This window comes from Anabrus simplex, chromosome 3 (assembly GCF_040414725.1).
Source record: "Anabrus simplex isolate iqAnaSimp1 chromosome 3, ASM4041472v1, whole genome shotgun sequence".
Taxonomy (NCBI): domain Eukaryota; kingdom Metazoa; phylum Arthropoda; class Insecta; order Orthoptera; family Tettigoniidae; genus Anabrus; species Anabrus simplex.
In genome coordinates, this window is record NC_090267.1 from 56,367,468 (window position 1) to 56,389,473 (window position 22,006).

General features: G+C 38.5%; 1 protein-coding gene across 1 annotated transcript in view; it reads left to right on the plus strand.

Annotated features, from left to right (window-relative positions):
• rg (rugose) overlaps positions 1-22,006 on the plus strand; it is a 313,364-nt gene that overhangs the window by 141,963 nt on the left and 149,395 nt on the right. The window contains exon 8 of the mRNA XM_068226793.1: positions 5,923-6,069. Coding sequence (XP_068082894.1) covers positions 5,923-6,069 — 147 coding nt within the window. The remainder of the gene's footprint in view (positions 1-5,922; positions 6,070-22,006) is intronic.

Here is a 22,006-nt window from a genome sequence, read left to right on the forward strand (position 1 = left end):
CAAAATGCTTACCCCCAGCAGCGCTGGGGTAGATCGGGGTTCAACGCACGCCACTGCAAAGGGAAACAGATTCTGTTAATGACTGGCCAGACCGTTGGACACTTTGCCAGAAAAAGAAAAGTCTTGTGCGGAGTGAATGATGACGCCGAAGTTATATCAGAGTTTATATTAGAAGTGTGGAAGTTGCTGTAATAGCACCTAGATGATGAGTACTGGCACCTTTTCTCAGAGCCCTGCAAAAATATAATAATGATGATGAATTAATTGAATCAATAGGCTTTGAAGTTTACTTATCCATTAAGAAGATTCTTAACTCAGAGACTTCACAGGTGTAAATGAGAGGTTTCCAGTTTACTTTTAAAGAAGTTACCAAATCAGAAGGAACTAAAAGTAACTACAGCAAATCGCTTACTTCTTTTTAAAAAATGAAGATTAGAACTGGTTTGTCTTATTCAGCACTAAGAGTTTTATTTAGTATTCGTTGCACTACAGCATCTAGAATGTTTACGGTGACACGGCACAGACGTTCACCGTATCACTCATGCTTCCAGCTTTCATTTTAAGTCAAATCCATCCGCAATGAGTTGCCCTGCAGTGAAACTTGCTGGTCTTCTTGATTGCAGTCATTGCTGTGATGGATGGCAGAATTCTAGATACAGTGGCAAAGAGGGTGATGCAAAGATTTTCTTAGCTTCCCTTAGTAGAGCTTCCTTCCACCTTAAGTGAGGTGGACCGAGCTCGATAGCTGCAGTCGCTTAAGTGCGGCCAGTATCCAGTATTCGGGAGATAGTAGGTTTGAACCCCACTATCGGCAGCCCTGAAAATGGTTTTCCGTGGTTTCCCATTTTCACGCCAGGCAAATGCTGGGGCTGTGCCTTAATTAAGGCCATGGCCGCTTCCTTCCCACTCCTAGCCCTTTCCTCTCCCACCGTCGCCATAAGACCTATCTGTGTCGGTGCGACACAGATAGTTGCGACGTAAAGCAACTAAAGAAGTAAGTATAAATAACCACCTAATCGATACTTTATTAATGCCTCGAAACATGTCCTGTAAGTTTTAATTTTATTCAATTTTGCCTGAGGCATTAATAAAGTATCGATTAGGTGGTTATTTATACTTACTTCTTGATTAAACATCGATACGGTCATGAAATGGACAACTTGTAATAGTAAAGCAACTAGCAAAAAAAAAAAAAAAGTGAGGTGTGGAGGGATGAGACTCAGCACAGGTAACTGCCGACATGGAATTGATTTGATGGTACAAGTATCATTCAATTTTGTGTCTACCTTCTTCACATGTACACTTTCCAACCAGACAGGAGTACAGTACTCAGCAGTCGAGTAGACAAGGCTGATGCCAGTTAAACGTAAACAATCAGCAGAGGCTCCCCAGGAGGTACCACAGAGCTTATGCAGTATGTTGTTTCTTGCGGTGATTTTATGAGAAAGCTTAGTGATGTGCTCTTTGTAGCTCAGGGTTCTATCTAAAGTGACTCCAAGATAATTTGGGAAAGGATTGTACCTCAGCTTTTGTCCATTGAGCAGAACCCTTGGTTTGTAGTTTGCAGCACGATTCGCTAGATGGAAACAAGAGACTTCAGTTTTTGTTGTGCTAGGGATCAATCTCCAGATCTTAAAGAAAGTTGACATCTTCTTGAGATCCTCGGTAAGAATTTGTTCACCATCTTCAAAGTTATTACTCTGTGCTACCAGTGCAATGTCATCAGCATATATAAACTTAATTGATGTTGTGGTTGGTAGATCATGAATGTACAAATTGAATAGCAGTGGTGCTAAAACAGATTCCTGTGGTAGACCGTTATTTAGTTTTCATATATGGCTTTTAGTGTTGCCTAGAAACACTTCGAATTGTCTTTCACTAAGCATGCTAGATATTAGATCCACATACAATATGCCCATGATTAAGTAACGCTCAGTAACTCCACATCCTTTAGATGACAGCCCCACCGGTCTTCCACCTTTCTTACTGCCCTGTGCTGTATTTGCTTTTACATTGTTCACGAAAGAAGTACGGATCCTTGAGTGAAATTAAAAGATAGAGCTGTTGGTACAATTGCTTCATTGGACTGTTATTAATTAATGGAAGAAGAGCGCACGATGTGTATAAAATAATACATAAAATCACTCAGAGCAGAGCTCTCCTAATGACACTAGTCTTTCTGACAAAGAAAAGTATATCTATCACAGTGTCTTTTGCATAGGACACATATGCAGTCCATATATGGGTGATGGTACACTTTCGTTGCGCAGATCTTGTGATGAAAACCATAGATCACAAAGCGTGTTATGGCGTGACGAAGCTTGTAGCCTGGACCTTTCCATTCTGTGGATGTCATTGCTGCCATGGAGTAGAAATGTAAAGGGATTTCTTTCTTCTTTTGCTGGAGCTCTAGGAATTTCCAAATTTCACATAAGAGTTGCAGAGACCTTTCAAACTGCCCCGGTAATATGCTTTTATTTAATTGCAATTTATTGCCATCTTCGTGTAAGGTGAGCTAACCTAACCACAAAATCGAAACTTGGGAAACTTAAAAAGACAACGTGTCGGCATCCTTTCTGAAAATTCTTAAAAAAGCCCTGACATGCATAATAAAATTATTCAACTCTATCTTCTGCCTGCAATGTTCTTGTGTTGCCCCTGCTGCCATGTAGGTTAGGCAGTTTTTTCTACAAATGCCCTTGTGGAGCGAACTTTGATTCAGGGTCTAATGCTGTATTATGGTCAAATCTCAGAAACAAGACTTCATATTGTACCAGGAAAAGTTGATTCCAAAGAGCATGAGGTCTTTCTGAGGGGTGCCTAGTCCTTAGGAGATGGTACAGAGAGGGAGGATCACAAGGCAAAATAATAGGTATTATATTTTTTTCTTTCCTTTATTCAATCTCTTGGAAGGTCACCTTATTATAATCGCCGAATCATAGATATTTACTAGAAAATAAACACCCATTTTTCAACAACAGAATATTGAAATATCAAGTTGATCAGGTAGAATTCAACTAAATAGTGGCTTTCTCAATCAGTCATGTCCATCATAACTTTCATGGCATAAATTAATAATAAAGCATGTTGTATGTAAATAAGAAATCCTAAAGTCTTTTCTATTGGCACTTGCGATTTCAGTTTACGCTTTCTACATAAATTAAATACAGTAAAATCTGTAATTCCTTCTTGTAAACATATAAAACTCAAATATGAAACACTTAAAATTAAATCTGATCTTCTGGTATAAAGTTCTGAGTATTGCCCTATTTTTTTTTATTTTTTTTTTGTAATTTATTATGCACTCGGCGTAAATATCGTAAATTAAGAGTTTATGATACACTTTCACTATGAATTAAACTCTCAGTTGAAATCCTAAAGTTCCAATAAGTGAGAAAATACGACATTACGAGAGCATACTGTTATTTGAAAGTCTGTCTGTACTTTTGAGTGTCGTAAAGCGTTAATTTTCCAAGTTTATGAAATATTAAGTAAGTGAGCTTTTGATGTTCTTTGTCAGTAATTACACTGTTTATAAAAGTTCTGTTCAAAGTTAGAATTATGTTTTTGAATGGAAAAAGCACTGATATCACCTGACATACGCCTTCTAGTTGAGCTCGAACAGTTGAATACTGCTCTGCAAGCAGCAATCTGGAACTCAGCTAACAGCAAACGCCATGATGTTCTATAGTACCACGTCCCTGGAACTGTCCCTCGTAGTACCAAGTCCATGTTGATCTGCATCAAATCTCCGTCGATCTACGTCATTCTCCGTCGATCTCCGTCGTCTCGAGTCAGGATTTCTCATGTTACTAAAAGAGTGGCTTTAACACGAGAAAGTCCAACTGACTAGGTTGAAAATGTGCACCATTTGATTTTGCACTGTTAGAACTGATTATCACTGTTTCATAAATAATCACCATTCACTGGATGAGAAATACCTCGGAGCACTCTCTATTATCGTAAATTATAATAATGAGAAAATACACTTCCCTGCACAGTTCATTCTGACACTTACTGCACACTGTTCGTATTGTCAAAAATAACTTTCATTCGAAGCACAGTTTATCATGGCTCACTTTCACAGCAAAGAAATAAATAAATAGCTCTCTCTCATAATATCTCGTAATGTTCCTTCTCACTATCACAGTTCTACAAGTATTCATGTATGAGTCCTGTACTTCACAATATCACTAAATTACGAAGTTCATTATACAGTCTATCCACATGGGTTGTTTTTAAATGGTACAGTCTGTTATGACGATACGCGAACAGTCTTTCGGCACAAATTGTTATCTTCAATACGGAACAAACATGAGATTAGTTACTTGTAATAAGGATAATGTCTCCAAGTTGAGGAGGTGGCTGATTCTGGCAAAGTAATAAAATTTTCCTAGGATAATAAAATTTACAAAAAGGTGAAAAAACTGAGTGGAGTGGCTGCGCTTGTTTCCACGCTACAGCTATGGAGCCAAGTTCTGCACTTGGAGAGGAATGGGTTCGAACCCCACCGTCAGCTGTTCTGAGAATGGTTTCTATGGTTTATTTGCTTCCAGCCAGTTACTGGGACAGTTCCCATTTAAAGGCCACAGCCAATTTCTCCCAGCTCATTACCTAATTTAATTCAGCATTATTCATTTAATCTTCATTAGCTCTTCAACTGAGGTTGATGACAGGAAGAACATCTGGCCATAAAATATTACCATCTCATTTCACCTCATCCCTGACATCATGAACAGGACTAAGGGATAGACATACACAGAAAGATGCACACGTTGAAATCTAGAAAAGCACCTGGAATTGATAAGATATGTTGGGGGCTATACTAAAGGTAATGGATTGGGAAATAGTGCTCTATCTGAAGTACTTACTTAATTACTGTTTGCATGAAGGAGCTGTACCAAATGATTGGAGAATGGCTGTAGTAGCCCCAGTGTATAAAGGAGAGGGTGATAAACATGAAGTGGATAACTACAGCGAGTCCGCTTGCAAACCATCATCCGCAGTCAGCTTGACGTGTTGATTGTAAGCTTTGGGAAAGCATTCGTTCTGATTACATTAAACATGTTTGCAAAATTCCTAACTGGTCTGATAGAAGGCAGTTTTGGTTTAGGAAAGATTATTCCAATGAGGCTGTAGCTGCAGGATCCCACCAGGTATAGTAGATATTTTAGATTCAGGAAGTCAAATGGACTGTATTGCTATTGACAAGGTTTTGATAGGGTAGATCATGGGAGACTACTAAGGATAGTGAGGGCTATTGGATTAGACAAACGAGTGATTGATTGAGTAGCAAAATTTCTACAAAATAGAACTCAGAGAATTAGAGTAGGCGTACCATTATCCGATCCTGAGTAATCATTAAGAGAGGGGTTTCTGGGTTTCCACAAGGGATTATAATTGGACCTTTATTATGTTTTCATGTGCAGTGGTGTAGGAAGAGTGGAGGCTCACCTGGATGAAGCCCACTCCATTCTTATAGAAACATTTTAAAATTGTAATCAGATTTATAGCATGAAGAAACAACCCATCTCTGGTGTTACGAATGACAGTGACGTCATTGAAGTGTCTGTCTGAAATAAAATTCATGTCTTTAGTGGCATATAAATCATAGATTATTATTGTCGTCTATCCTATTAGGCGAACATATTGTTTCACGTCGGTTGCTCGGTAGGTTGTGGGTTCAGATTCCACTTGTGTCCAATGAGGCAATTTTCGTTCTCTACTTAACATCTCTTTAATATGTACTGTATGTACTGAACACAACCTAATATGTTTAAAATTTATTTTGATTTCAATGCGGTGGCAAAAATTCAATTCTCAATATCTTGAAATCAAAATTACTGGATATTACAATTTGCTTGTATTTATTTACCATGGAATGCATCTTCGAAACATTAATTGTCACATTTTCTCCAATAGCCATTCGACAAGTGCTACATCGGAGCCACTCCTGAAGTGGACGAGGAGCGTGTATTCTGCGGCCAAATGTCTGCCATCTACCTCTTCAGTGAAGCTCTTACTACACATCAGATTTGTGCCATGCACAGACTGGGACCTGGATATAAGGTACATTCATTTCTCTTCTCTGGATAATTAGTTATGAATGGCTTATCAGATTCCTAGAATCTGGAACTTGATATGGCAGTTTTGCAGTGTAGAATAGCAGCGTACTTTTATGTATTGAAATTCATTTTCATTAATACTGCGTAATTCAAATTTTCTGTGGATTGGTTTCAGTTTTAGATCACTATAGCTATGTTTACAGTTACTATTAATATTCATGTTATTTAGAATTTACGTTAAGATGGTGCAGTGATACGGCTCAGCTCGAATGTAATATTCATTGAATACCTTCAAGTGAGAGAGCTTTACTTGAAAAATAGGCCTGTGAAGGTTTTATTATTATTCATTATCAAATTTGATAAAGTGCATAGTTCTCGATTTTATGTTTCTTGAAGACTATCTTGAGGAGATATTCAAGAAGCCAGTGCATTGCAATTGTATAATATCAGGATTGTTGAAGATATATTCATCCCAGTTTGAAAATGTCACCAATGCTTTCAGTCTGTGCAATCTTGCCTGGAACAGTTCTTTGGATTTCTCTAGTAATTTCTTCTTCCACCTTAATGAACTCCAGACTGCCCTTCAAGACATAGGTAGATGTTTACAAGCTGCACAGAGTAATGTGTACATAAGTTTTCTAGTACCAGTAAAGTATATCCACTATGCTTAAGGAACTGTGTGTTTAGATTCATGGGATTACTTTTCTTTTCCCGTGCAGCCATAACCTATTATCATTTTGGAAAGAAAAAAACAGGACTGTATGAAGGTTTTTTTTTTTTTTTACAAATTTGCTCTTGGAAAGAAAAACAAGAAGTGGTTTTGTTGAAGATACCATCGTCATTGTGTAATATTGTCCGAAAAATTTACCTTGAACATTGACCACATGGAGTAGAAGTGGTAGAGTGTACTCAAATCTATGATTGGTTGAGAGACTTACTATTCTCTGCTGCCACATTGATGAGGTCCAGCTTGCTGTCATGTTCACCAAGAGGAGGGTTTGTTCATTCCTTTCACACGGGCAGTCTCCGAGGTGTTATTCTGTGATTTTGTTTACATTAGTGTACATTCCAATTGTGAAAATCGTATATAGCCAGATTAATATTTTTTGCTGTTTCATAATGTTGAAAGTGGTGACAATATGCTTGGAAGACATACTGTGCAGTAGCTTGTGGCTGAGTTACAATTGACAGGGATGAGTCACAGTCATACAGCTGATTGTCAGCTGACCACAACAGGCTGATCATTTAGAGGTAGCATGGAAGACAAACAAATAAAAGCATTCGTTGGTAGAGTAGGGTTTGGCTCACGATAGTGCCGATTGGTGAGTACCTAACTTTATCGTTCCTCCTCTCAGACATGTAGCATACAGACAGTTGAGTGTTAGGAATAACCCAGGCAATATCATACACTGACGTATTTGTTGTCGGTTGTTACGCCTTTCCGAGTATACAATTTCTCTTGCTTATAATTCACTTGCACTCAATGTTGTTTGTGATTGTACTTCTGATGAATAAATAAGCCAATTTTATCATGAAATGTGGGTTCATACAGATCTCACTCGATGGATGAGGGAGGACGACACTGCATCTGATGGAGTACTTATATCTGTCATTTAGCCTTTTCATGCTTGCGAAGCTCTTGCTCAAACAGTCAATCAGCAGTAGAGGTGGTTCAGCACCAAAGCAACCAATCCTTGGCAAGTGTGTCCCTGATTTGAAGATTGGGTTTTGTGACTTTCATGTTTTTTGCTAGTGGCTTTACGTCGCACCGACACAGATAGGTCTTATGAACATTAAAATAAGGATAATAGTTAACACCACCTTTCCAATACTTGACTTTCCTTATATTTCGGAAGTAAACGTTACAACAGGCATTGTAAGATGGGACATGTTTCGCTTAACTGTCGTAAGCATCATCAGCCAAAAATAAATCTTAGCCTAAAGTTAGGTCAGGGCCCCAAACCTAGTGTCCTTAAAATATATGGTACCCTAAGAAACAACATTTACATTTGGAAAATCAAATAGGCTTAAAACTAGTGTGAAAAAAACATAAAATATTACAACATGGCTAAGAGACACAATCGTTTTGAAACAGAGGATAAAAACAGAAAGTACAATACATAGCTGGTAGTGAAATAGGTGAAATAGTGAAATAGTAAATAGTGAGATAGGTCTTATGGCAACGATCATGGTTTTGATTAAGCTGGTCTTTATAATACTTCGGGGGGGCACCATGGGGTCTTATGCCTGAGGAAAACTTGCTATACAGGAATTGCTGAGGAAGCCTAGTGTCGCTCATACTGCAGATATGCACAGTTCACCGAAGTCAGTGGCCAATGATAGAGGTTTGTACAGTGTTAATGCATACCTTCTCAACAATTATGAGATTGGAGACATGGATCTTCCATTTTATATTTGAGTTGGAATGAAGTTTGTGTTGATGAAAATGCTCAAGTTTCTTGATATCGTGACAGTACAGGGTCAAAGTTTCATATCTATAGAGTAATATTGTAATGATGACTTCTTTATACACCTTGAGTTTGGTATGAAATGTTAGGTCTTCATTCCTCTGGTTGGATAGCCAACCAAATGTCATATGAGAAGCACAGAGTCTGTTTACAGCATCCTCTTCTGAGGTGCATTGTGTAGACAAGATGCTCCCAAAGTATGAGAAGTGTTCATCCTCTTCCAGAATCACGTCTTAGGCAGACACATTGAAATCTGTGAGGCTTGTCCCTGGGGCAGGTTGAGCAAGAAGCAAGAAGATGGTGAGGCCAAGACATCATATGCGCTCTTGACCCTATTGCCTGATTCTGCTTCTCTGTTGTAAGAACAAGTGATGCAGTGTCATAAGCATACTGCAGTTCATTCATTGCACTGACATGTTAACCCAATGTTAATGGAAAATCTAGTTACTAGTTAAGAATATAGTATTCGTAAACATAACCACATGTATTGTGTCACCAGATGCATTCATTTTCACAATCACCCTACTGTTTGAGTGGAGGTTTTTGTTTACGCTGTGTCTTCCATGTTACTTCCAAATTGTTAGCCTGTTGTCGTCAGCTGATAGTTGACTGTATGATTGTGATTCATCCATCTGAACCTCACCTCAGCCACAAGCTACTGCATCTCGCAACACTGTGTGTATTTTTACAACTTTCAGTGTTGATGAACAGCATTAACCTGTAGTGAGGCGTGCTTAATTTTGCAACGGTGGTGATCACATGTCAATTGTTTCGCCACCCTTGGGCCTTGTGCTGCATTGTATACATAGTTAATAGAGCCTTGTAAGTCATAAAGAGGATTGAAAAAACTGAGTACAAACTGTTTCAAACAATGTCACGACTTATTCTTTCTCTTAGGATTGTTATTGCCCCTCCTCCTGTTTGTGTAGTAAACTAGAACATGTTGATGGTAAAAGAGTTGTGTGGTAAATTTGTCCATATTTTCATATTATGCTTTCCTAAAATGAAAGTCCCATCAGTATCTGATAAATCACTCCCAACGTTAGCTTCCTCATCAGAAAATTGATTCTCAGTGTCCTTGTTATGATCACATTCTTGCAAAATATCTTCTTCCCCTGCATCATATCCAATAATTTTGTCTTTGTCAAGGATCTCTCGTCGTTCTTCATTTTCTTGTAATACTTTCTCCATAACTGAAGGTTGGCCACAATCACAGTGAAGTCTGTACGATGTTCGGCTGTCCTCATCAGTCTACTAGAATCCAGTCCCGTAAGTTCCTCAGCTAAGAGTGTTTCCTTCGACACCCCTGTGTCCATCAATTTTACCCTGCATGGTCAATTTAAGTAGATTTTGCTTTTCATTCCTCATAATATGTCTAAGAAAGGCTGACTTTCTTTCCTTGATTGTACACATCAACATTGGTTCCCTACTCATGCGTTTTTTTAAGTACGGCAGCATTGGAAACGTGGTCAGTCCAGGAGATCCGTAACATCCTTCAGAACACCCACACCTCGAAGGCATTTATTCTTTTAATGGTATTAAATTCCAGAGTCCATCTTTCAGCGCCGCACAGAAGCACTGAATATACGTAGCATCTGACGAAGTTGTGATGTATCTCCAAGCTGAGGCTTCTCTCACACAGTAGATTCCTCATTTTCAGAAAGCTAGTACGAACCATTTCTATTCCAACACGGATCTCTAAATCGAGATCTAAGTCCTCGGTAATACCTCATCAAGGGTTCGTAAAATCGAGGAAATCCGCCAACTATAAAGAAAGTGTACAATGTATAACTCGGAATTGCTGAATGAAAACACTCCATCACTACAAAAATGTCACCTTTCTTACAAGGCGTGCCACGGTCTAAACGACTGACCCTGTGTTTATCAACACTTCACTCATAAACAAAGCAGCAAATATAAATAATATCGACCATAATTTATAGTTTAACAAAGGAACAGAAGATACAGTGAAAAACAACATTTTAGGAGACTTCAACGAGGGTTATCACTGGGCGAAAAAAAGATGGCGGTGAAGGGCTGACGCGCGACAGACTGAGAGTTAAATATTAATTTGGGCATATACAATTTTCACTTTGGGAATGTACGCTAGCTCAGCTACCCACATGTAAACATTGAAAGGAATCTGTGTGTCACACCTCTTTCCCAGGTTGGACCGTGTTATTATTTTATGCATTTTATGTACAGGTTGCTGAAATTTGTTGAAATTTTCCAATATTCTTAACCAAGATGGCTGCTGTAACTTTACACATTTGGAGGTAACTGGTAATGAGATAGTCAGCATTACTCAGTGCTAATAAATGTTGACTGATTTTCAAACTCATATATTCAGTTACGGTTGCTACGTTCAAACACAGTTAATAAACTTGCCACCTATTTTCAGGTTGAAGCTTATGCAGTGATCTTGTTATTTATCTGTTATACGCAAGATAAGTGTCCATGGTGACACCTTGCAAGAAGTCCATGGACTAATAACTTAATGAAGCAAATAGTGCGTTGCATAAGAATAGCGTTTTCTTGAGATCAAAAAGCCAAGAAGAACAATGCTGGTACAGTTTGATCCACAGTGTTCCAGTACACGATACGGATGAATATTCCTTCAAGTTTGTTTTTGTTGATTTTTTTATTGAACTAAATAATCTGTCGTGTTTTATAAGTACATCAGTTTCAGAAAACTTTTCATATAAAAGATTAGCACATTATAGTTTAGTATTTTACCATCTTTAAATATTGTTTAGGTCTCTTAAATACGTAAGTTTATGAAGATGCTACCATTGCTATCATATTCTGCAGGTATTAGTATCACTTCAAATTGTACTGTTTACCTGAAGATTCAAGTTTTTGATCATGGATGCAGTGCAAAAACTACTAATCCCCACTTTTCATAGAACAAGGAAATATTTAGGGTAAATTTAGATTATGTTTGGACAGTTCAGAAAATGACTGAAGTTATTCTCTTTAGGAAGTTGAAAGATACCTCTTTCTCAGATTTCAGGGGTTAATGACCGAGATTTTAAGCTCCTTTAATAATAATAATAATAATAATAATAATAATAATAATAATAATAATAATAATAATAATAATAATAATAATTAATGGATGGAAAGTGCAACCAGAGAACGAAGTGAAAAAGAAGACTGGAGTAAAGTGGACAGAAGAACGAAAAAGGATCCACGGAGAAAGGATGAGAGCTGTTTGGCAACTCAGAAAACAGAATTGTTAGAGCTTTGCGTGATCCATTGGGTCCATACGCACGTAATAATAATAATAATAAATAATAATAATAATAATTTTTTTACGAGGCATTGTGGAAAATTTTCAAAAGACACTTGTGAAGGGTCCACACTGCACAAGTGAGTGGGATTCTTACCCACTAAAAACCACACACCCTTTCCCATGATGTGTATCATCACCCTGGAACCGCACTCATATTACTTCAAGGTGATGTCATGCTTACTTACTCCTTCAGACTTCTTCTTTCTTCATTTCTTCTTTATGAACGTTCGTACGCCTCCAAATCCCTCTTCTTCTGATGAAGGACGTCCTCCACATACAGTGCCACATGATCCCAGGATTCCTGGTTTCGTAGCATCACAGAAATAATAATACTATCTGGTGTTAGTTCTTCCAAATCAGTTTCCACACATCCCTTTATCATCCAATGGCCGCACGCAAAGAAGGTGTGAAGTACATCATTGATGTCATCGCAGTATATGCATGCTGCATCACTCGCTCCACCCACTCTATGCAAGAATTTCTGAAAATATTCATGCCCTGTTAGAAGATGCGTGAGGTAATAGTTGACTTCACCATGAACCCTTTCAACCCAGATATCCAAGCATGGTATCAGTCGCTTGGTCCATTTACCCTGAGGGTCACATTCCCATCTGAGTTGCCATCACCTCATCCATTGACTGAAGGCACGCTTCTTTGCACATATTTTTTCCCAGCTCTCCTTGGGTACGCCGGATTTCTTGTTGCTCCAATGCAAATAGATCTATTGGGTTTATTGCTGCCACTGTGAGGATTGCAGGTTCGGAAACCGTGCGGTATGCACACCCATTATGTAAAGCTGCTCTCGTACAGCAACTATCCTTCTCCGATACCAAGCAAATCTCAAGGATTTAGCCCAGATTTCAGAGCCATACAAGAGCACTGACTGAACCATCGACATGAGAAGGCGTCGTCTACTGGATTTCGGACCTTTAATATTTCCCATCAGTATACTAAGTGCAGTCATGTATTTTACTGCCTTATCTGTCGCTCTCTGAATATGATTCCAGAATGTGAGCTTGGAGTCAAGTGTCACTCCTAGATATTTTGTGCTCGTAGACAATTCAATCACTAACTCTCCAACAACAACAACAACAGGAAATTTCAAGGACAACAACAACAACAACAACAACAACAATAATAATAATAATAATAATAATAATAATAATAATAATAATAATAATAATAATCTTCTTCTTTCCCAGATTCATCTTTGGTTAGTTACAGTGTATGGGCTAGAACAAGTTTTTTACTTTTATTTAACCACTTTGATCTCGTATTTGGCTTTGGCATTCTGAAAGTAGCAGAGGTGCAGGGAGGGACAGTGAAAAGCTACCACGCTACGTAGGGGATGTTGGAGGAACAGATTATCCATTGCTAGACTCACTGGTAAGCTGTACCAGTGTGGGGGGCAGGGTGTTAAGTTTTATTATGGTAGGCCTAAATTATGAGATAATCTAAAATTAAGTCCAGGACATAAACATCCATTTCACTGTCACAAGAAATATTTTCAACACTATAAAGGACACAAAGGTCAAAACAGATAAAAAAACACTAAGAGGACTCCAAGGCCCAAGCAGTACCCTCGAAGAGACTTGGTTAAAGTGATCCTGTGCGGTCATAGAAGAAGAAGAAGAAGAAGAAGAATCAAAATTGAAAACTAATGTAGACCTTACCTTTCGTCAAGGCAGCTGTTGAATATGATGTCCATTGTTCTTGATACAAACAATGCATCAGCGTAAAATAATCTGAAATACCCATATCTCTGCCCCTGAAATTTCATGTATCAGTCATCTGATTTTGTTCTCCAGAGTTCAAGAGTATGTGGATTGTTCTTGTACACCTTCTGTTTTAAAGTTCCCTCAAATAAAAGTTACAGACACTTAAATCGGGAGAATGAAAGAGCCGAAGTCCATGCTTATTGAACACCTGTTCTAATGCATCCATGTGCAGTGGCCATATCCTGCTGAAAGTGGGCATACTGCTTTTCTTCTGCAGTCGACATTCCAAAAAAATGGCTGCAGTTTGTTTTGCACATAGCGTTCTGAGTTAACTGTACCATAAAATACAAAAAGCCCAATTGTTCTCTGCAGTAATGCTGACTCCGTAGTCAGAGAACACGGATAATACAAGCGGGCTATGTAACACTAGAAAACAGACCGTTCAACTTCAATAACAAATTACATATGTCAGCCTATGACAGAACATAATAATTAAGTCAACAGCGTACTGATATCAGTTGAAGTGCATCAGGGAAGAACAAGTATATTGCAACAAAAAGGCCTCCAGCTCAAAAACTGTTTTAACGACCACCACCTCATGGTTTTAATTTGTGTCATGTTTTTTAAGGAAAAACCTTTTAACTAGCACTTCATATTGTGTTCTAATGTTTTTAGTTTTTTACATATATTTTACTGAGGATGTCCCTATGCTGGCTCGATACATGTCTGTCTAAAATTTCATCTTAATTGGATGTAATATTGACTATGAGGATAATCAACACAGTTTTTACAATTTGTAAGAAGTTCAACCGTCAATATGGATCTAACATGAAATTTATAGTCTGTAATGCTTACCGCAAACCATGCTTGCTGTGCTGCCTGACAGTGCACTCTGTCCCTACCACTCGGAAACTAAGCAAGCATTCTCCCAGTCCACCCGCATATCAGCACTAGCTTAATTGCCAATAACTTCTTCATTTATAAGTGATGCTAGTAAAACCATTCCTTTTGCAGTAAGTCTCTTATATGAATGGTGTGAAGAAGTCACAGACTGATACGTTCTGCAATTTCTGGTTTGGTGAGGAAAGCAGACAGAAACTACTTCATTCCCCATTTCCATGGCTTGCCTCTTCAGTAACACCTAGAATATTTGTGATAGCTGACAGTAGCTCTGTAGAGGATCCTACCAGCCTACAAACAAGCAAACAAACAAACAAACAAACAAACAAACAAACAAACAAACAAACAAACAATGGACATATATACATCTTCATTTGCTTCGTATTGGGTCGATGCGTAAGTTCGTGTGGTTCTTATATATTTTACTAGCAAGATACCCGTGCTTCGCTACGGTATTATACTGAAATTTATAATTGAATGCTTATTGTTTTAGATATATAATCCGCCAAAATTCGCGATCTGACTCGTTTTCTGCGAGAATCCACCAAAATTCCCGATCTGACTCGTTTTCTATTATTTTACAGCACGTTTCCTCCCATTTTTCAATCTTCCTTTCCAGCAATCGATTTCGTACTTCCCGGGCTAGGCTCAGGTATTCCTCCTGGTCAGTTGGGTCCGTAAATCTTTGCCATCTTTTCCTTTAATCATTTTTAATATGGAAAAAATCCCACAGGAGATCCTGCGTGGTGTCATATTGGGTGCCTTGGCGGCACTGAACCCGCGGCCGGACTGCATTCTTAGTCATTACCCGTCCAGGAGCCGTTACCAGCGCGGTCCGCACATTTGACGACGGTCCGGAACATTATTATTATTATTATTATTACTATTATGTGTTGCTGGAATGGCTGATGACAGGGAAAACCGGAGTATCCGGAGAAAAACCTGTCCCGCCTCCGTTTTGTCCAGCACGAATGTCACATGGAGTGACCGGGATTTGAACCACGGAACCCAGCTGTGAGAGGCCGGCGCGCTGCCGCCTGAGCAACGGAGGATCCTTATAAGTACATTAATAACAGTAAAATCAATTGGTCTCACCTCTTTCTACACCCCACCGCCGTTAAGTTTATTTACCGCCAACCCCCCCCCCCCCAAAAAAAAGAATTAAAAGAAGGCTTGTTTCTTTATGTTTAAGGGAGATTCCAAACAACAATGTTCACGTCTATTACCTTCAGTTTTGAGATATAAGTATCCCCATAAAAGTAATTTACTTTTTTCACTTCATTTCACACTACTCCCCCCCCCCCCCCCTAAGTGAACTTTCCCGCAAAAAATACTTGTTTCTTTGATAGTAAAGGATCTTCTAAATACCAATTATCACGACTCTAACTTCTTCAGTTTTTGATTCATGTGTCCTCATGAAAGGAATTCAACTCCTTTACACTCCCGCCCTCCAAGATGGTTTCCTGCCCAAAACCCCGTTTTTCTTTGTTTTTAAAGGAGATCCAAATGCGAATTTTCACGTCTGTAACAACTTTAGTTTTTATTAGATGTATTCTCATACAATTAAGCCAATTAATTTTTCAATTCTTTCACACCCCCCCCCCCCCCCGGCTTCATAGGATTTTAAGAGAATAGGTGTTTCTTTACTTTTAAAGCAGATTGAAAATATCAAATTTCACGTCTGTAACATCTTCATTTTTGATATATCAGTAGCCTAATTAAAAGACTTCAACACCATTTTCAGTCACTTTTACCCCCCCCCCCTCCACCCAAGTGATATTTCCGAAAACTAAAATACACGTTTCTTTAATAGAGATAAAAAAATACCATTTTTCACTTCTGTAACATGTTAAGTTTTTTTAGATATACCGTAAAAATTCTCATTTTAAAATTTCACCCCTTTTGAGTCCCCCTTAAGTGGAGTTTCCAAAAACAAATCACCTATGTTTCTTTACATTTACAGGAGATTCCAAATACCCACTTTTTACGTCTGTAACATTTTACGTTTCCGAGATATTCTGTAGATATAGTCTTTCAAAAAATTCACCACAATTTGTCACTCCTGTTTAACCCCCATTAATTGGATTTTCCAAAAACTAAAAAATACGTGTTTCTTTGTTTTTAAAGGAGATCCCATATACAAATTTTCAGTTCTGTAATATATTTCGTTTCGGACATACATGTATCCTCATTAAAGGCATGCAACCCATTTTTCACCCTTTTACACCCCTCCTATTGGGATTTACAGGAAACAAAAAAATACGTGTTCCTTTATTTTTAGAGAATATTCTAACTACCAATTTTTACATCTGTAAATTTTAAAGTTTTAAGATGTAGACACAATCATTTTAAAAAATTCACCCCCCTTTTCACCCCCCAATATTTGGATTTTCCAAAAATGAAAAAATACGCGTTTCTTTACTTTTAAAGTAGATCCCAAATACCAATTTTCAGGTCTGTAATATCTTCAGGTTCTGAAATATATGTAGCCTCATTAAAGGCATTCAACCCATTATTCACCCTTTTACACCCTTCCTATTGGGATTTTCCGAAAACAAAAAATACGCGTTTCTTTATTTTTAAAGGAGATTCTAAATACCAATTTTCACATCTATAACCTTTAAAAGTTTTGAGATATAGATACACTCATTTTAAAATATTACCCCCTTTTCACCCCCTTCCCTTAATTGGATTTTCCACAAACAAAAAAATACGTGTTTCTTTATTTTTAAAGGAGATCTCAAACACCGATTTTCAGGTCTGTACTATCTTCAGTTTCTGAGATATAAGTACCGGTATCCTGATTGAAGGCATTCAACCATTTTTCCCCATTTTCACCCTTTTTCACCCCTCCTATTGGTGTTTTCAGAAAACAAAAAAATACGTGTATCCTTATTTTAAAAGAAGATTCTAAATACCAATTTTTACATCTGTAAACTTTTAAAGTTTTGAGATATAGATACACTCTTTTTAAAATTTCAACCCCCTTTTCACCCCCTTAGCGACGGAATATCCAAAAATCCTCTCTTAGTGAGCACCTACATCTTAATATGAATATATCCCCAAAATTTCATTTCTTTTTGTCCAGTAGTTTTGGCTCGGCGATGATGAATCAGTCAGTCAGTCAGTCAGTCAGTCAGGACAAGTTATTTTATATATATAGATTTTATTTTATTTGACTCTCACTGTCATGCACTGTGAATCACAATCACTCAGTGATGTATTCACCTCTACTCTCTATGACCTTCTGCCAACATTCAGGTAGCAGTTAAATGCCTCGCCTGTAGAACTGTTTTGGTTTTGACTGGAAGAAATCTGTTAGCCATTGGTCAGGAGAAGCTTTGTCAGGAAACACTTGCCCCTGAATGTGGTAAGAAGGAGAGTGGAAAAGATGGAAATCTAAGGGGGCAAGGTCAGGCCAATACGGAGGATGAGGAAGAGGTTCCCGGCCAAGTTCAGCAATCACATCTTTGATCAGTTGCGTTGTATGTGGACGAGCGTTATCATGGAGCAATAAGACTGGTTGTTGTCTTTGTCTTTTGTTGTCAATAGCAACGGCAAGCCATCTTAACTGGTCATTATACACAGCACAGTTAATCGTTACATTTTTCGGAAGAAATTCATGGTGAAGAATGCCACTTCATTCCACCAAACACACAACATGATTTTCTGTGGATGGACACTATCCTTGGCACGGGGAGTTGCTTTTTTTGATGGGCTGAGCCACTCTTTCTTCTTCTTCTTGTTGACATACAGGTATCATTTCTCATCACCGGTGACAGTGTTTGAAAGGAATGCTTTGTGCCTATCACAAGCGGAAAACCATTTTTGTGCTGTTCTTTCAGCAATTGCCTCATGTCCTTACACTTCAAAAATTGTTCTCGTAGCTCCTGCTGCTCTGGATCCTTGGTTAAACTCAAAGACTAAAATGTGTCCGAAATGCTCGCTTTTCTCAACTTGACATTCCATATCCATTTGTCTGAAATATACACAAATAATACATTCACAGTCAAGAAAACCTGTGTTTCACAACACACAAACTCCAAACTCAGTTAAAACAATGGAATAACGATAAACAATCCCTTCACACCGCATTGTTGCCAGCCAAAAAGAATACCGCATGAACGTATGCATCGACCCAATAGTTCTTGTGAAAGATTAAAAATCGAGCGAGTTCGCCATGCAGTTAGGGTCATACAGCTCTGAGCTTGCATTCAGGAGATAGTGGGTTCGAACTCCACTGTCTGTAGCCCTGAAGATGGCTTACCATGGTTTCCCATTTTCACTCCAGGCAAATGCTGAGGTTGTACCTTAATTAAGGCCATGGTCACTTCCTTCCCACTTCTAGCCCTTTCGCATCCCATCGTCGCCATAAGGCCTATCTGTGTCAGTGCAACGTAAAGCAAATTGATTGAAAGATTAAAACGTTTCTACATTTTTACCTCATAATATGAGAGTACTAATGGTATTACAGATGGAAGGTAAAAGAGGAAGAAGTCACCCAAGAACAACGTTCTTTGACAGAGTCAAGAAGGAAATCAACTGAAACTCTTATGAAGAAGTAAATCGGCTAATTCAGGAAGGCAGGATAGAGAGTAATCGACAATCAAAAGATTGAGAGAAAGAGTGAGATTATGGAAATGTTCAGTTCAAAACCAATATTCTGCCTAGCAATACAGAGAATCCAAGTATGGTAGCTAATATATATATATATTTTTTACTGCTCTTTGTTCAGGGCGTCGACCCATGTGGATCTTTTGCCCCTACTGGCACCATATGGTATGAACCTGCGTGTAATTGGAATGGCGGTAGTGTGGAATGTTGTGTGTGAGGAAAGGAAAATTAAGGACGTCACAAACACCCAGTCCCCAGGCCAGGAATATTAATAATTACAGTTAAAAACCCCTGACCCAGCCAGGAATCGAACCCGGGGCCACCGGGTCACAGGTGGACGTGTTGCCCCCTACACCGCGTGGCCGGACAGCTAATAAAATACAGTAGTTCTATATTTCAAGAAGTGAAGCACGCAAAAAATAAGACTGCATCAACAACATCTAATGTGTCAGTGTTTCTTGCTTCATTTCTTAAGGATCACTCACTTTCCTAAGAAATCCAATCTTTTTTTAGCTTTTTAAATTTTCTATTTCCTTCCAAAAGTATCTTCTTCCAGGGTATTATTCCCATTGAGGATCAGGGTACATCTTTCTACATCATGCTTTCCACTTCACTCAGTCTGAAGCATCTGTAGGGCGGGTACTTGCACCTCTCATATCCTCGTGCAGGCAATACAACTACCATTTATTTGGTTTTCCTCTAAGTTGCTGTCCGTTAGGGTTGAGCATGAATGCATGTTGTACGATGGATTCTGCATCAGCTCTAGGCATGTATTCATATCAGCATAGCCTTGCCTCTCTCCTTGTTTGTATGGGAGCAATTTCAAAAGTGTTCTGAATGTTCTCATTTCTTATATGATCAAAAAAAGGCAAAAGACAAAGTCACCTCCATACAGGCCATGAATGCCCTGGGAGGAGTGGAAGGTAAAGTCTTCCATCATTGTTAACCGCGGCACGTGATGGGGTAGAGTGGTTAGCTCTACGCCCGGCCGCCTTTGCCCTCAGGAATTAACCTGGTACTCTGGTAGGGTGAGTGAACCTCAGGGAAATCTCGTTTCTTAAATTGTACGACTTCCTGATGGGATTCGAACCCACGTCCTTCCGGGCGAACCGAGCACGCCTTTACCGCCTCGGCCAGGCAGCCCCTTCTTATATGATCCAGCCTTGTGATACCCAGAAACCAGTGAAGCATACTCATTTCCATTGTATGGAACATCTGCCCGTGCCATTCTTTTGTAGGCAAACCTTCTGCCTCATACAATGCTACTGTGCGGACAACTGTGCAGGTTAGCATGGGTGCCGATGACCGTAGATGTTAGGCCCCTTTAAACAACAAGCATCAATTTAGCATGGATTTCGAGTACAGTGGAATCTTATGGTAATCTGTGACCTTGACTCCACATCGACTAGGCAACATTAATAAGTACTCAGGTGCATCCAAGAGTGTGTCATTCATTGCCCTGTCTGTGTCGGTGCGACGTAAAGCCACTAGCAAAAAAAAAAAAATGTGTCTTGTCAGTCGTCATGCGGAAGCTGAGATAATGAAAGCTAGTCGTCATGAGGAAGCTGATACAATGAAAGCTAGTCATCATGAAGAAGCTGAGATATTGAAAACCTAAGGACTTCACAAGTGGTGTTCCTTTGACTAGGATTGTGCTGACTGTTTAGACAGTACACTCTAGCTAGATATTCAGTGCTTGTAATGTTAAGTTGTACCCAAAATTGTTCTAGCTTTTTTTCCCATTGGTTAACCAGTTCCTGAAGATTGTCCCAGGAATCAGTGTAGAGCAAGGTCCATGGCTTTGGTGTAAAGTCACACAGTCAATTCACAGGATGAAGAGTAATGGTAATTAGGCAGATAGTTGATGGACACAAACCGAATGCCAAATGACCGTAATGCCAACATTTTTTTTTCAAACAATTGCTCAAATGCTTTAAAGAGGGAATACAACTCTAATCATCTTCATGAAGATCCAAACTTATTTCATATTCATTCTGTAGATTGTACTTGGGTGTTTGCACTGACGTTCAGCAATAATTTTCAGTTTAGGATCACCCGAATGTTGTTTTTATCTTCCCATTCCGTATCTAGAGATGTTGCAGATTACAGCCAAATGGTCAGAAATTCTATGTTATATGTAAATAGATCTTAACATTAGCTCAATGCAGAGTAACTTCAAAAATATAAGTTTTATTTCAATAATTGGGCATATCTCTATAGAGATTTTAGTTGATAGAGATCTTTAATTTTTCTGCTGCAGTTTAGCTGTCAGTGCTCATATTTTATTATGCATTGGCTGTTTTGAGACTTGAGAATTTGTCCAGTTATTGGAATTGGTGAGAACATTATCTTAATTCTAACAGACAGTTTTCAGCTATTATTCAGATAGTCGGGAATAGCTTTCAGAACCACCATCACTGTACCTAAATAGTTTGGTATTTATTAAGTTGTATTAGAATATAAAATAAATTTATTTATAGAATTCTTAGGTTGTGGTAGGTAAGTTGCAAGTGTTCTCCATTTGATTTCTGCTTCACTATGTCTCATTGACATTAACTTTTTGCAGTACTTGATATATAATTTGAATGCATTGTATGTTGTAATCATGGCATAAGCAGCATGGAATAAAGTAAGGAGACAGATATGATTATCAGCTATCGGGCTTTCACCTTGTTTTCTTGTCACGGCAAAAGCTCAAAAGCATATTATCATGTCTAAGCTCTACTGGATTGCTAGATCTTTGATGGTGAGATAACTGCTCTATATCTGTCATATGAACAACAACAAAACACTGACTCTAGGTCTGAATATCCGGACACAAATCTATGTGAAGTTCTTCTTCTCCTTGAAGACTGCAACTTTTCATGAAGAAAATACTTTGTTATTTAAGGTCAATCAAATCAATACTTGTTTTACTCGTGACAAGTTAAAATTGGTCAGTACATG